A 16,625-nucleotide genomic window follows, 5' to 3' on the forward strand; every position below is an offset into this window, starting at 1 on the left:
AGGTAAGAAGTGAAGACATGACATTTTCTCTCCACGTTCACATAAACACACTGCCTGAAAACATTGTGCCACTAACTTTACCAATTACAGTACATGAAAAAGTCTACCTGAACAATGTGAGTACATGATAAAATACATACACACTGGAAACTTAAAAAAACTTAATGACCAAGATTTAGGTTAACAGATAGGGACAGATTTCTAAATCAAAGATGTAGTATTTAATTAAAATTATGTAAAACTGTCATCTAATAAATAACTGTAGCTTGTTGTTAACTGAAAGCACATGGCTGGTGATAGTCTATATTTTTCTTATTGTCACCAAACCCCTATGAAAAGACCAAAACACCACTGAATGCATCCTACTAAGTATTTTGTGTGAATCCAAAGCATGATATATCCATTCCTGTGTCAAAGTTCCATTGTTGTCCAAAAACTATTAAAACGCTTCAATGAGCCACAGTTTCTTCAATGCTATGAACACACACTGTAAACTACACTGTCCTGCTGCCAGAAATACTCAACTAGAACATCAAATTTGCATTACCCCGCAGCTGAAAAAAGTCCCCAACAAATAAGCCATAAAAAATAAATAAAAAAAGTAAAAGTCCTATTTTCTTCTTCTGTTTGAGTAATGTTTTATAAAAGATAGCCAGCTGTTTCAGAAAATTACTGAGCCTTTAAAGAAACTATATAATATAAATATTTGTGACTCGTTTTTAAAAAATTAGGTATGAACCAATGGGCTCAGGCTGACTGCTACAAACAGGGTAGGGGAGTCAAAGTATTGAGAGACACACTAATACATTACTGGTTTGGTCTGTTGATGGAATTTGTTGACAGTAAGGAAACATAAAATATCACTTATCATTTAATGAACTGTTGCTCTCAAGTGACACACCTTGCACACTCTTGGGATATACTGTAGGTGATAGTAGGCACACCAGAGGCTGGCCAAACAGATTTGTGAAATGCTATTTGTATAAACAGAAAGACAGAAAAGAAACATTCATTTTAAGAATATACATTCACATCATATCATATCATATACACCCCCCACCACCCACACCATGTCAATAAACATTCAGGGCAACATGAAAAAAGTTATTATTCCTATAATTTGGGGGCTTTGGGGAATGTAAAGACAGACTTTAATGTTGCCACAGAGTTAAAAGTATGCTGAATTAAACCCAGCCACTGGGAGCGCACAAGCCAGTGCATTCTTAGTGCCGGTCCCAAGCCTGGATAAATGGGGAGGGTTGCATTAGGAAAGGCATCCAGCATAAAAGCTATGCCAGATCAAATATGCTGATCATAAATCAGATTTCCATATCAGATAGGATTGAGGCCCAGTTTACGTTCACCAGGTGCCGGTGAAACAATGCTGTTGAGGTGAAGAAGGAGAGGGGGAAGGCATGTCCTTGGGCAGCGGGAGAGAGTTAAAGGGTAGGAGTGTGAAAGGTGAGAGTTGGAAATTTGAATGTTATGACTGGTAAAGGGAGAGACCTGGCTGATATGATGGAGAAAAGGAAGGTAAATATACTGTGTGTGCAAGAAACCAGGGGGAAGGGGAGCAAGGCCAGAAGCATCAGTGGTGGATTCAAACTGTTCTACCATAGCAGTGTTTGCCACACATACACTAATATGTGGCGGTGCACCACAGAATCAACACCAGCTGCCACATATTGCGTTTTGTTATTCTTTTTTTTTTTTACGCTATTTAAAACACGCAGCGTATTCGTTCAGCTGCATTTCCTTTACCTGCCCTCCCTCCGTCTCTCTCTCACATAGGCTACACACACACACACACACACACACACACACACACACACACACACACACACACACACACACACACACACACACACACACACACACACACAGCCCCTTCCCTCCGTGCACACGGCGTCTGTCTCCATGAAAACGAGAGAAGACGGCTGGCGAAATTCACAAGTTACATTACATTACATGTCATTTAGCGGACGCTTTTATCCAAAGCGACATACAATTGCTATATATGTCAGAGGTTGCACACCTCTGGAGCAACTAGGGGTTAAGTGTCTTGCTCAGGGACACATTGGTTGATGTATCACAGTGGGAATTTAACCCAGATCTCCCACACCAAAGGCATAGCCACTGCGCCACCCCCAGCCCTCACGAAAGGTTGGTATCTCGTGAACACCTTTACACAATCACACATTAAGTGCTATAAAAAATATTTTATATTCTGAATACAATGTTGTCAGTGTGTTAATGTTGGAGTCCCGACCCAACCCTTAGCAAACAAGCGATTATGCCTTCTTTAGAAAGTTAACTAGTCGCAAGTTTGCGGTAAAATGCAGTTGGGTTGTCGAGGTCAAACACTATATGTAGCAACTGTGAATCAAATCAAGTTATTATACATAATGTTATGTCATTTTTTTACTCTTACACTGAATGTTTGTTGCTTCAATCCAGATGAGTATTGAAAAGCATTTTCCGCGACTGAAAAAGTCACCGGAGGCATCAGTCTGAAACAAAGCTGAACAGTCCAACCAGTGTAATTAGTTATGTTATTAATTTGTTTACCCCCTCCCCCATGGATTTAAATACGTGGGTTTGGAGTGCCGTTTTCAAAGAGTTGAGTGAAGGAGAATGTCAAAAGTGTTTGGGGATAAAGTTCCAAAGGGAGGGGGCAGCAATGGAGAAAGCCCTGTGCTCCCCGTCTGGTGCTTGGACCAGGTAAAGGGTTAAGAAGTTGGCATTAGTGGATCTGAGGTTGCGGGACGGAGTATGTCGGTGCAGGTGAAAAGGAGAATTTCAAACAGGATTCTTTGTTGAATGGGGAGCCAATGCAGGTTATGAAGGAGCGATGTAGTCTCTGGTGTTGGATTGAGTGAGCAGATGTATTGTAGTTTGTTGAGGTTTTGTTAGATGTGGCATACAGAATGCTGTTGCAGTAGTCCAGTATTGAGATGATAATGGTATGGATAAGCATTTCAGTGACTGAGAGGTAGGGGCAAAGATGGGCAATGTTTTTGAGAAGGAAAATGGTAGTTTTTCTGATGTGGTTAACGTGGTGTTCAAATGAGAGGGTATGATCAAAGATGACACCAAGGTTACAGATGTGTGTAGAAGCAGGAACAGTGTTGCCATCGATGTAGTGGGGGAAATCATGGCAGTTGGCGGTTGGAGAGGTATGATATGAACCAGGGGCCTCATGTATAAATTAGGGCTGGGACGATGCGTTGATTTAATCAATCATCTAACCGCTATGACTTAACAATAAGCATCATCAAACGTTGTCAGTCTGCAGTGGTATTTTTTTGGTTTACCATCATCATGAGTGACCCAATCGATTACAGACTGTTATATTAGACACATATCGGATTTCATATGTTGCTAAAATTGCACTTTTTTACTGTAAGATTAAAGGGAGAAGAGCTCGGATGCTAAACAAGAGCTTATTCATTATTGTACCTACTACTGTTAAAAAAAGCAAATACAGGCTACTCTTTTTGCACTTGCTCGGTTTACTTTAAGTTTTTATTTTTGTATTCCTCCTGAAAGTGGCTTTAATTTGTTGTTGGATTGATAGCCTACATCTGGCTTCAGGTTGCACTACAAATTAATTTTACTTGAACAGTGCAGTGTTAAACAATTATAATAAATAGAGACTTGAACCTCATTGAAATTGTATTTGTGTAAATTGTTAATAATTGAGCAATGGGAAAATAATCGCTAATTGAAAAATTAATCGTTAGATTAGTCGACTAATCAAAAAATAATCACTAGATTAAAAGTTTGGGACAGCCTTAGTATAAATGGTTCGCTGCCTTCAAAAAGCAAAAACAGTAAAAAAAACAAGATGTACGAAAATGTTTCCATACATACAATATACAGAACACAATAATACACCATACTACAACAAGAATCATAATTTACACACAAATTAAGCCAAGTTATGGCACAGGTAACAAAAGAGTTCTTACTCCTATTGCTTTTGAACCAGGGTGAATCTACGGCCTGGGGGGAGAGATTCAAACTCAAAGTGAAGGGTGTGGTATGTGCAGTCTAATATATACCTGGAGTACCTGCTGGTCAAAGATAGCCATCAAGGGGGTCTGTAGGATACCTATCACCTTACCAGCCACCTTTACAATATAGCTTAGGTGATTTTTATCCCTAATGTCCAGGTTACCATACCAAGCAATCGTGGTCAAAATAAATAAAATACTTATAAAACAGATATATTACATCTATATTAAAAGTATTTCACTTCCTAAGGAAGTACAAATGTTGCTGTCCCTTCTTACAGACCGCATCAGAACTGGCATCAAACTTCAGGTTTTTATCAATGACTGTTCTACAAACTCAATGCCAGTTCCTTTGCTGAAGATCTGAGATGGTTGGAGGGATGATTATCTAAAATCAATGACCATATCCTGACCATTTGACAAATTCATCTACCACCAGTCCATGCTCAGATTGATCTTTATGGATTAGTCTGATATATGAACTGACAGTACCATCAACGAATTTCTGGATGTGCCTCCCCCCATGCTGGCTTCTAGAGTCATTGGTGTAAAGTATGTACAGCTATCGGGACAGGACAACCGTGAGGAGAACAAGTGGTAGAGGAGTGTTGTTCTGCAAGAGAGCCATTCACCTTGTTAAAAAATCTACAATCTAGCCAACACAATTTACATCCAGATTAAAGAAAGCAATTTCCTTGCTAAATCATGTGACTGGATAGTATTAAATCGCATGAAAATTCAAAAAATAAGTCTGGCATGGGTACCAGGAAATTCTAGGTAGTTGCTTATACAGAAAGTTGAGTAGTGTAAAGAATATAAATAAGACCATAAACAATAATACAGGAGAAACATGTGGCTCCTACAACAAGTTAACCATGAAATTACTTAATGAACAGTGAAGTCAAAGCCACTGGTCTGAAGTAATTTAACTCCTTAGGGCTTTCTGCTTTTAGCCACTAGTAAACAACAGACTCCTTCCAAAACTTTAGAACCCTTCGCTGGTCCAGAGACATCTTAAATATGTATTTAAAACCTCACCGAGCTGTTCTGAACAATGCTTAGCGAGATAAAATAGCTGGGCAGAGACAAACAATTATTTGATGTTAGATGTGCATATGGACTCCCTGATGGTGACATTATTTTTTTTAAAACTCCTGAAACACCACTTTTTCACCACAGCCTACAACCTCCTTTAGTATAGCCCTTAGTATAGCCACTGTAATTCTGTAAAGTGATCTTGGGTTTCATGAAAGGCGTTATATAAATAAAAGGTATCATTATTATTGCACCACTGCTGATTTATATATAAACAGACTCTGCTCCCATGGGATCTTCCCCGTAGCATTTGTGTCTCTGGCCAGCCTTACAGGCGCTCCAAATCCGCTAACTGTCAGATTCGGGTCTGTTTCTGTAGACGTGAGCCATGTCTCTCTAAAGGCCATAATGTAGGCATCTCTGTACTTGAAGATGGTTTGTTTCCCTGCAACCATGGGTGTAAATTTCATCCAACAGTTGGGGGATCAATAAACAGGCAATTTTTAAAGGGGACACAAATGATACAGCCAACATTGTATTGTAATTGTACTTAGGACATAGGATGTGTAGTTGTGAAACTACAGCAAGTATAGGGCGCCCTGAGTTGCTCACCTGCTTGAGCGTGCGCCCCATGTATGAAGGCTCAGTCCTTGCAGCAGCGGCCCAGGTTCAATTCCAACCTGTGGGCCTTTGCTGCATGTTGTCATGAGTCATCAGATGTATTAGAGAAAAGAATCACTTCATCTAAAATACTATAATACTAACTTACTGAAGTTTCACAACTACTGTAGCGATTCGACCTTTGCTCTCTCCCATAGTGTCCCACTGTACTTCTGTGAGTAAGTGACCTAAGGGGGAAAGCAGACAGTGGACCAAACCACTGTGAGGCAAGTGAGGGGGGGCTTAAGCGGTTTCTAAACTTAAAACGTTTTTTTTTTAACCCATTTCCATTTGTATTGTTTTACAAAGGTATCAATTTCAAGTACAGTACATACTATTATATTATTTACAATACAGAGCACATTTTTAATGATAATGATTTTTAGTGGGGGGGACAACCCTCAGTAGGTCCTCCCCCCCCTGACCCTGGCATGAAGCTATGGGAAAGAGTAATGGAAGCTATTTTAAGAGGAGAGGTGATGATTAGCGAGCAGCAGTATGGTTTAATGCCAGGAAAGAGCACCACAGATGCAATGTTTGCTTTGAGAATGTTGAGTAGTATAGAAATGGTCAGAAGGAGTTGCATTGTGTCTTTGTGGACCTAAAGAAAGCATATGTATTGAGAGAGGAGGTGTGATATTGAAGTAGCAGGGAGTAGAAGTATTTAAGAGTGGTGCAGGAATAAGTACGAGGGCAGTGTGACAAGGGTGAGGTGTGCGGTAGGAGCGGCAGATGGGTTTAAGATAAATGTGGAATTATATCAAGGACCGGCCCCGAGCCTGGAGAGGTGGAGGTATGCATTGGAGAAAAGCGGAAGTAGAAGCAGAAAGGAATGCATGTGCGTGAATGAGAGGACAGGACAGGTGGTGCAAGGAGTAGAGGTGGTAAAGGTGGATGACTATAAATACCTAAGGTCAACTGTTCAAAGTAATGGGGAGAGGAGAAGAGAGGTGAAGAAGAGAGTGAAGGCAGAGGGGAGTGGGTGGAGAAGAGTGTAGGAGTGATTTGCAACAGAAGGATACCAGCAAGAGTAAAAGAGAAGGTTTACAGAATGGTAGTGAGACCAGCTACGTTGTATGGTTTGTAGGCGGTAGCACTTACAAAGACAGGAAGCGGAGCTGAGTTGAAGATGCTAAGATTTTTCATTGGTAGTGACGAGGATGGACAGGATTAAGAATGAATATATAAAAAGGACAGCTCAGGTTAGAGGGTTTGGAGACAAAATGAGACAGGCAAGATTGAGATGGTTGAAACGTGCAAAGGAGAGATGCTGGGTATATCGGGAGAAGGATGCTGAAGATCAGAGCAGACAGGCAATAGGAAAAGAGGAAGGCCAAAGAAGAGGTTTATAGATGTGGTGAGGGAGAAGATGCAGGTGGTTGGCGCGACAGAGGAGAGATGGAAACAGGGGTCGCCACAGTGGATCATCTAACAAGAGTAGCCGAAAGAAGAAGAAAAGCAGTTCATACTCATGGATGTACAGAAAACTAAAAAACCTGATGATTCTCAGGCAAGTTCAATTTATGGACATTTATTCACAATGGACATCAAAGATAATATTTGGAAAATGTGAATCACACTGAATCAAAAAAATATGCGAATGATGTGTGTTTAGATTTGACTGTGAAATAATTTTGATTAAGTGTTTTAAAGTACACTAATTGCCTCCATGAGCTGTGTTTCACAGACACTGCTGCAACTGCTGACCATGTTGGTGAGCAGCAAAATCAGCAGCCAAACCACAATAACTAACTTCCTGTGTGTCCCGTTTCTCCCTCCCGCGCCTTTAAGTCTTATAATATAGATGTGTTTTTTTGTTTTCCAGTTAACTTAAAAGGTACTCTAAGCGATGTCACGCATTTTTTAGGCTACAACATTTTTTGTCACATACAGCAAACCTCTCCTCAATATCCGCGAGCTGCGCTGAAGCACGGAAGGGAGGAGGAGGGGACGGGATGAGGAGGAGGAGGGTGGGGCGAGCCAGTCTCGTTTTGTTTAAAAATACTTTGAACGTCAACAAGAATAACGTCACTCAACATCGCTTGGAGCACTTTTAACCTAATTACGTACCTTATAGGCTGTGCTGTTCGAAGAATCCACAATGACAAAAAGAGGCTTCCGGGTGAAAGGGAATAAATCCCCTGGATGAAGGCTACAACATTAAAAACAAGTAAATGTCAGGAACCTACATTTCTATCCCAGCAAGGCTACTGTGAGATTCTACACTGCTAAAGTTGTGTACAAATGGTTAGAGATTCTAAACTTGTTATTAAGACAGAGAGTGGACAGCAGTCAGACGTCTGAGTCAGAAAGAGGTTATTTATCATTAGTCACAACAAGCAAACTGATTTAGTCTTGGGTTAGGTCAGGACACAGGAAGTATTATTCTGTTACACATTTTGACACATTTAAAAATTTTATCTTTTCCTAAAATTTTAAATGAACATTTTGAAAAATTATAATAAATATATTACACAAATCAATAATCACCAGTGCATTTCTTTCTGGGCCTGATTCCTCTTCTGCACCGTCTCTCCATTCACCACATCTCGATTTGTATTTGTTAGAACTCCTCCAAAATCATATGGTCCTACAGGAAAGTTAAAGATGAATTGCTTCAAGTTGAAAAGACATGGATTGTGACATATAGAGCATATATTTTAGTGCAACTCTACACTACATTTTTGCTTTTAAAAAACTGGACATTAAAGCATTAGTAGGTGGACCAGATAGAACACCAGACACTTAAAAGGGCAGAAAATATTCTTATTGCAACACCTGCAGTGAAGAACATTGTGAATATTCCAATAGCTTTAATAATAACAACAACAACAACAACAACAACAATAGTATAACTTGAACTAGGGTTCTTTAATAAATTACTGCAGTAATTCTCATAAGCTCCGGATATACAAAGTAAGCACCTACTTTACTTAACATTGCTGTCAGATAATTAAGCAACCCCCCCCCCCATTGTGTTTTTATGGAATACATTACCATTATTGGTATTATCTGCCTAAGTAATGTCTTTTTGTCATTTAGACAGAGGTGTGCATTAGCTAAATGTGTGTTAGCTAAATGTTTGTTACGGTTGTTTGACCCCTTTGGGGTCGACATTATAGACCCCAGAGCATGTCATATTCAATAGCTCAAGATCAATAGTGCAGATTGTGCTTTTAGGCCTTCCAGGAGTTTTGCCTGAAACTAAAGTGGCTTTAAACAATAAATCCATAATTATGAATCCATAAATCAAGTTATGTAATGTTCGATATCCACGCATCACTTCAAACTATAGCATCGTTCTGATTGTTTAGCATGCTAAAATCTGGGCCTTCCAAAGAGATCTTCTGTGTGATCCTAGGCCATCCAGAAGCTTTGTAATCCAGTTTTTTTTTAAACCCTTTTTTTTTTTTTTTTTTTTTACCCCCCGCACGCGTGACAAATAAACGACACGAAAAGGCGAAATAATCGATTGCGAATATTTTGACACTGCGACAGTTTAATAAAAGTTTTGAATATTTGCGCAAGCTCATCTACCATGTCGGAGGGACAGTTTGAGGTCCCTGGGGCACGGTTGAAGCGAGAGAGAAAATGACAGGAAATGCAGTAGCAAAGGAGAGTAAATATTTAGCAGTTACGATATTAAGGGAATGTACAGTAGCTAGAGTCTGCAGTTTGAGCACAATTACATGCTGCAGCTACTCAAGACCTACGGAGGTATCCTGTTTCGTTTCTCCGGCTGCTGAGTGGAGTGATGGGGTAAGCTCCGGAGACTGAAGGCCCGTTTCATCCCCCTGTGCTGTCTGACCACGTTCAGGATGCCAATGCAGGAAAAGCTAAAACCTAATCCTGGAAGCTATGTATTGAGTTTCCGTTTAGCTAAATACTCATAATTCCCTCTGGTAAACATTATGCAGTGTAGGTTATATGTCTAGGGCTTTTATTGTGAAAGGTAAACACTGCCTTTGTCAAGGTTGAAAGGAGCAATAAGGTTTTCCGTCTCTATAGTCTATGAATCGGACAACAGCCTCTGTGTTGTTGTATTATGATCCTCACAAACAACACAATGTGATAGGTTGATGTCTTTATTCACGGTGCGAAAGCTCAGAAAAAAATGATGTTGCTTTTTAGCAGCGTAATATTCATGTTCTGGGTGAAAGTACTCATAACAGAAACAGTTCAAAAATATATATTGCCCCGGAAAAATTATCTGGCGACGCCAAACGAGTTGCCAAAACAGAGGGAGACACCAGTTTGATTTGAGCCACACACCTGCGTGCCTCCCTGTCATTGCTGCTGCCCTGTCCGTGCACACTCTAATACAACGGTCCCACAGAAGACCATGACCAGTTATGTATTCATTAATAACTCTTAATATTTATTTTATTTATTTAGGAGGTCCCCCAGCCCAGTCGGCATTCCTACGCGGACCGGTGCCAGTCCATGGCCCAGTTTGAGTAAGGCAGTTCTAATACATTTTCCCAGCAATTTCATCATTTAACAATATTAGATATTTATTTTTTTAAATCTAACAATTTAAACCGTTTGGTGGCATGTCCATATTTCAAGAAAATTCCATATGATATTAGGAAGAAATGTGGGGTTTAATATTTAGCATTTTACCTTCATAATCTGAATTCCCAGTAGGGAAGACTCCAGTAGCTGACAGGTAGACAAGCAGAACGCTGTTGGCAGGCAATTCCTGAAAAAAAGGGCAATGGGGGTAAAAGATAATGTAGCAAAGTAATATGATTATGTTTAATCTAAGTGCAACATGTACTTTAAATGCTGACATGAAATTATTAGATTAAAACAGAAACTAGAACAATGGGAAATTAAAGTTAATACTGACCTTAAACGAGGCTGACAAGAAAGTAAAAAGCTGGCTGAATGTTGGTTTGTACAACAAATACTTGTGAGGGTTTTCTCTTTTAGCTGGCTTCTCATTGGGCTCCTGTGGAAAATATTTTATATAATTACTGTTAATATTTCAGTTGCAGTTTACTTTATGTATGACAGGCTAACCAGGAGGTGATTATCACCCTAAATTAGTCAGACACCAGTAGGGAATGATGCAACTCTTGAAAGAATGATGCATTTCACTCAATGATAGCATAATTACAGGGGTGCTGATACTGGCCAAAAACATGGTGCCATACAGGTTTTTGCTACTAATTGGCCCTGTGAGAGACTGTATCATTTATGAGACATAACATGTTTATAGTTTCCTTGGTTGGAATATTCTCACAAACTTTATTCAGACATCACACTCACCAGACTTCCTTGTTTTGGGGTCTGTGTCGCCAGGTTTACAGGTTCCCTTTCCAAAGCTTGAAGCATGCGGAACATATCGATGGTTAATTCGCTGAACTTCACCTAAAAAAAGGGAAAAAACACAACACTGACATAAAATTACCATTGAGACATTTGTGGAGAATCAGTATTCTAGGCATTGAGTTTATACCTCTGACAGAAATGTCTTCAAATATCCATACAGACTTGTATTAAGTAAGTATTCTGTAGTACTCTGAAAGAGTTACTAATTTAAACCACACACAGCGTGTGGTTTAAATTAGTAACTCTTCAGGATTCTTCATTATTTCGTTTACTAGTCAATGTTGATATGAATGAAGATTCTGCTGTGGTAGAAGGCCAATGACTAAACATTGTAGGTTAACACTTTCTTACCCCATAGTGTTTATGTTAGTGTTGTTGTTAGGACCAGGGTGAACATGCAGATTTGTTTGTCAGATAGAGTAGAGAAGCACATGAAAAGCTGACTTGAAATATTGGGCCCCTTGCAAGAACAAGAATTCTTATCCTAAACCCCTCTGATTCTTTTCTGTGTGGTTTGCTTGTGCAAGTGTTCAAGTCAGTATGAGTCAGATTCACTACTCAATTAAATTTTATTTATAGTGTCAAATCATAATTAAAGTGTCGAAACTTTTTTATTTTGTCTCGGCTGTTTTAGCCGCTGCGGCTCTCGCCTGGGCATGTCTGGGCATGTAACAGACAGTGTGCCTGTGTGTGTGTGCTGTGCAGCAGAGTGTGTCAGTGTGTGTGTGTCTGTGTTTGTGTGTGTGCGCTGTGCGCAGGGCAGCAGTGTGTGTGTGTGTGTCTCTAATGTGTTTGTATTGGATTCGCTCAACCAATCAGCGCGTGTCTCTAATGTGTGTGTATTGCGATTCTCCTCAACCAATCAGCGCGCAGCTCATCTAAATATTCACGAGCATACCATATTTGGAAGAAAAGCTGTCGTTCCAAATAGAGCCAAAACACAGGGATGCATAAGGGCCAAAATAAATAGCACCTGGGCCATTTTCAGCCCAACCAATGTTACATACCCCATTAGGAGACCATAAGGAACAGTGTGAAATACCCTATATAATCATTCTATCACCCCTTTAAGCTCTGTACTTGTGTGTGTGTGTGTATGTGCTTCACACATATTTTGAATCAGGAGACAAAGCGGGAAAATGACTCGCTAGATACATAAGGGAATCAGCTTCTACTATTTCTGCAGTTAGATCCAATTCTGTAGAGTTTTTTGGATCAACTGTAGATAACTGTAAAGATTTAAAGAATTTTACATTTATTTCTATAGGTCATTATCTACCTCTACTGATGAAGTAATGTGTTCCTTCATAGAGCCACTAGGGCTTCCCAAACTGAAAGAAGAGCAAAGAGTTTTGCAACTGAACTGGCACTTGTATTAGAGGTGTATATATATATATATATATATATATATATATATATATATATATATATATCCATAAGAATACCGCCCAATTTCCTTGTGTTGTCCAAATGTTGGCAAATGGATTAAATAAGGTTATTACTTCTCTAATTCATCCTGATCAGGTGGCGTTCATTCGCGGGCGTAGCTCGTCAGATAATATCAGGCGTTTCATTAATATTTCATGGTCTGTAGCTGATGGACAATCCCCAATAGCTGCTATTTCCCCCGATGCCGAAAAGGCATTTGATATGGATATTATATGTTCAAAATTTTTTTGGTTTGGCAGCATTTTTAAGTAGATTACGGCGATGTATAAGCACCAAGAGGCTGTGGTGCAAACTAACGGGTTCATTTCTGAATATTTTGCTCTTGGAAGGGGAACAAAACAGGGCTCACCTCTTTCTCCTTTGTTGTTTTGTTTAGCCATAGAGCCTTTGGTAGCAGCCATAAGGGGGTAGACTAACTTTCCAGGTGTTATATTAGGAGGTGTAGTGCACAAACTTATGCTTTATGCGGATGATATATCACCTTTTGTGTCTGAACCTAGCAGATCAATACCCTGTCTACTCGGGATCATTGACTCTCTCGAAATTTTCAGGTTCTAGGGTAAATTGGTCTAAGTCAGAAGCATTACCTTTAACAGCTCAGTGCCCCGTAACAGCCTTCCAATCAGGTGCATTTCAGTGGCCAAAGCAAGGTATTGTATATCTGGGTATCTTATTCCCTCCCCAGTTAAAAAAACTAGTTAAAGTAAATTTGGATCCATTATTTAATAACATTTCTTGTGATGTTAATAGATGGGCGACTCTCAATTTTAGGGAAGGTCAATGTTATAAAAATGCTTTGTGTTCCCAAGCTGAATTATCTTATCCAATATCTTCCTCTGGAGGTTCCCCTGTCATATGTTAAATGGTCTGACAGGATAACAAAGACATTGATATGGAATGGTAAAAAACCCTGGCTACATTTGAATAAATTACAAAGATCTACCAAAAATGTTGTATTACTACTATGTTTTTAACTTAAGGCATATGGCCCACTGGTCCCTTCCTCCTGAGAGAGACCAACCCTGGTGTTGTATTGAGCAATCTGTTCTTGCCCCATTATCACCCTTACAAAGCCTGTCTGTCAAACTGTATGGTGAGGCAAAATAAACATCTGATAATCTCCCACTTAAATGTCGTTTGCACCAAAGTGGCCCAGCTGTTTGAACTGAATCCATATCTATCTTTTTCGGAGGGATTGGTTAGAAAAGGTAATTGTCACATTAGGGGAGCTATAACCTCTGTGGCATACTGAAATCCTCAGAAGATGTGGTACAGCAATTTGAAATCCCTAGGTCTAAATTTTTTTTAAAGATATTTGCAACTTGCCATCTGTTAGTGGGGGTTTTGGATCCAGTTCTAGGGCCCGAAGGCACTGGAATGTTTAGATAAGGTGGTGTTGAAATATGGAAAAGGTCATGAGGTTTCTGTGTATTATGCTATGCTCATGCAGAACCTGGAGGATGGAGCCTGGACAGCCCTAAAAAAGACATGGGGAAGAGTTATGCATATTACACTGGATGATGAGGAGTGGGACAGAATCTGTAGGAATATTAAAACTATGTCACGCAATGTGAGGGTGTGCTTCATTCAGTTTTAGTGTTTTTGTGTTAATGTTGTGAGTTTGTTTTGTAAAATGAAAAATGAAAAAATTGTTAATCACAAAAAAGAAATAGGACATCTTTAAAAAATTGGTATACACAATTGACATACTTTGTATACAGCAGATACAGCAGATAAAAGCACGGCATGGCTAGCAGCTAAATATGTCTTCTCCTGCCACAATACAAGGCAAAATAAATATGTATATAATCATTTTTATTTTTCTATTATATTGTTTTTTTATATACATTATTGTTTCAACGTACCCTTTGAGGGACATGCACAGAATTTGTTTAGTATCTGCATTTATATCATAATTATCCTGTTTACTTGTATTATTATATCAGATGTATTTACTCCTTGTTGTTGTTTATATGCATCTTTGTTGTTATGCTTTGGCAACACAGATGTATTTTTTGTCATGCCAATAAAGCAACATGAAATTGAAAAATTGAAAAATTGAGAGAGAGAGGGAGGGAGAGAGAGAGAGAGAGAGAGAGAGAGAGAGAGAGAGAGAGAGAGAGAGAGAGAGAGAGAGAGAGGTGCGCTCATGAAAAGTTAAAACATTCCCTGATGGGTATTTTTATGAAAGATATAGATTTTCAGTGGAGGGAATTATGTATAGGCTATTTGTCGGCTTCTTGAGCAGTGTGTTGCCAATGCGCACATTGGTTTGAATTATGTTTTTATATATATTTTTTATTTGCTCTCTCAATCGCTTACCACTTCCAGGGTTGCAACTGAAATAATGGGCTAAAGCAACGACTGGAAAGCACAAGTGTAATAATGGTCATATCTTGTGCCTGACTGATGGGGGGAGTGATATTGATAGGCCTTGTGATTTACGCATTTACAGCGTCTGCTATTTTTTGCCAGCTTTCCTTCCTGTTTTAGGAAGCAATGACTGTATTGCATTTTGCCTGTAAAACCGTGTCTGTGTTCTTCCTATTTATGTAGAATTATAGTTTGCTCTTCTTATGTAAAATATGCGGCTCTGATAGATGTTTGCGATTGGTCACACCACCTCTTTTATGTGAACGCGTGCATCGCTGGATTGGGAAACCCTGGGTTGATTGAACTAGTTCTTAACCACCATCGTGACACAGCTTATGCGGGATCACGGTTGTTAGGTTAGGTGAAGCCGGATAACTGAAATAAATCCAGGGCATGTTGATCTTGATTCGTAGTACAGGCCACAGGTTTTCTTCAATAAGACTGGTCAACAATGTTGTTGATGTGTATATAGTGTTAGGAACTGTGAATTAGAATTAGTGGGTTAAAACCTGGTTGTTACAGTTGCCGATGATTAGTGCATCTGCAAGGACGAGCTGCCCAACCACCATGCCTTGTTCCAGTGGAGGCACATTTCCCTCCTGCAGCCGATTGCTGGTGACTACGACAGAAGTGTTGTCATTCAGAACTACCACTGGATCTGCCTGTTTTACAAATGTAGAAAAATAACAGTGAGCCACAGCTGATGTGATGTACCTGGCAGCAGACAGCTCACAAAAGGGCACTTCTTTAATTACCAGTCAGTCCAGAAAGACAAAATGTTGCATTATTGTTTTAATGTCAGTAATTAATTTCAACCCCTTAGTCTGTCTTGCCCCGTTACAGATTACACAAATGTGGGGTTTTACTAGCTTTTTATAAGATACATCAAGAACTCAGTGGACTTCAGGGCAATCTAATCAAACAACATGCATTTTGGGTAATAAAATAAACATTGAAAGTATTAATGTGTTGTGTTACATTTGGAGGGTTAGTTACCTCTACAAAAGCTGCCACTTCCTGTAAAACCAGGTTCCATTCCAATTGGTCCTCTGTGTTGAATCGCTGTGTGTAATCTTCGATTTCCTCAGATAACTCCTGCAGGGAACAGACAGTCATAAAGGTCATGTAAATTTACAAATACTAACACTTTTTTAACTATACTGCAAAGCTTTGACTTGGGCTTCACAAAATAAAGGTCTTTACACACGGGAGTTTTTTCGAACCATTGTTTTTGTTATGAGCACTTTCACACACAACGTGAAAATTACACGGCCATAAAGTGACGTCATTTTTTCGAAACAAGGTTGCTTTCGCACCACGAATAAAGACATCAACCACGTTGTGTTGTTTACTTATGAGGATCATAATACAACACAGAGGCTGTTGTCTGAACCAGACAACAGACTGTATAGTAGGGGTGGTACGGTTCATGAAAAAACATCCGAACCGCTCGGTTCGCTAGTCTCGGTTCGGAGCGTGTGTGTGCCGCACGGTTCGTCAGTACACTGTTAATGTGCACTAACCACTTACTGCTGTAGTGCCCACTTTCAACACCTATGTTAAAACACTTACTGGAAATGACCAGCAGGATGAGTTTGACGAACGCAACCCATGGCAGCTGATTGGACGATCGCGTCACATGGGTCTGGCTTCTCCCGAATTTTCAAACAGACTGTCATGGTGGCTAGTTCAGAATATGATCTCATATTGTACTAAAATAGTTCACCGAAACGCGTTTCTGAAAACATTTTAAGC

General features: G+C 39.6%; 1 protein-coding gene across 4 annotated transcripts in view; it reads right to left on the minus strand.

The window, feature by feature from the left end:
* Nucleotides 1–16,625, minus strand: part of scai (suppressor of cancer cell invasion) — an 88,375-nt gene that overhangs the window by 13,301 nt on the left and 58,449 nt on the right. For 3 of the 4 annotated variants that reach the window (XM_039779052.1, XM_039779053.1, XM_039779051.1), the window contains 8 exons: nucleotides 15,867–15,965; nucleotides 15,380–15,532; nucleotides 10,986–11,087; nucleotides 10,564–10,665; nucleotides 10,335–10,413; nucleotides 8,202–8,301; nucleotides 7,782–7,863; nucleotides 902–974 (listed from right to left, as the gene is read on the minus strand). In XM_039779052.1, the coding sequence (XP_039634986.1) occupies nucleotides 902–974; nucleotides 7,782–7,863; nucleotides 8,202–8,301; nucleotides 10,335–10,413; nucleotides 10,564–10,665; nucleotides 10,986–11,087; nucleotides 15,380–15,532; nucleotides 15,867–15,965 (790 nt within the window). Of the gene's footprint in view, nucleotides 1–901; nucleotides 975–6,136; nucleotides 6,844–7,781; nucleotides 7,864–8,201; nucleotides 8,302–10,334; nucleotides 10,414–10,563; nucleotides 10,666–10,985; nucleotides 11,088–15,379; nucleotides 15,533–15,866; nucleotides 15,966–16,625 lie in introns of those variants that run through there. The other variant, XM_039779054.1, reaches the window with a different exon arrangement.

Source organism: Perca fluviatilis, chromosome 17 (genome assembly GCF_010015445.1).
Source record: "Perca fluviatilis chromosome 17, GENO_Pfluv_1.0, whole genome shotgun sequence".
In the NCBI taxonomy this organism is placed as follows: Eukaryota; Metazoa; Chordata; class Actinopteri; order Perciformes; family Percidae; genus Perca; species Perca fluviatilis.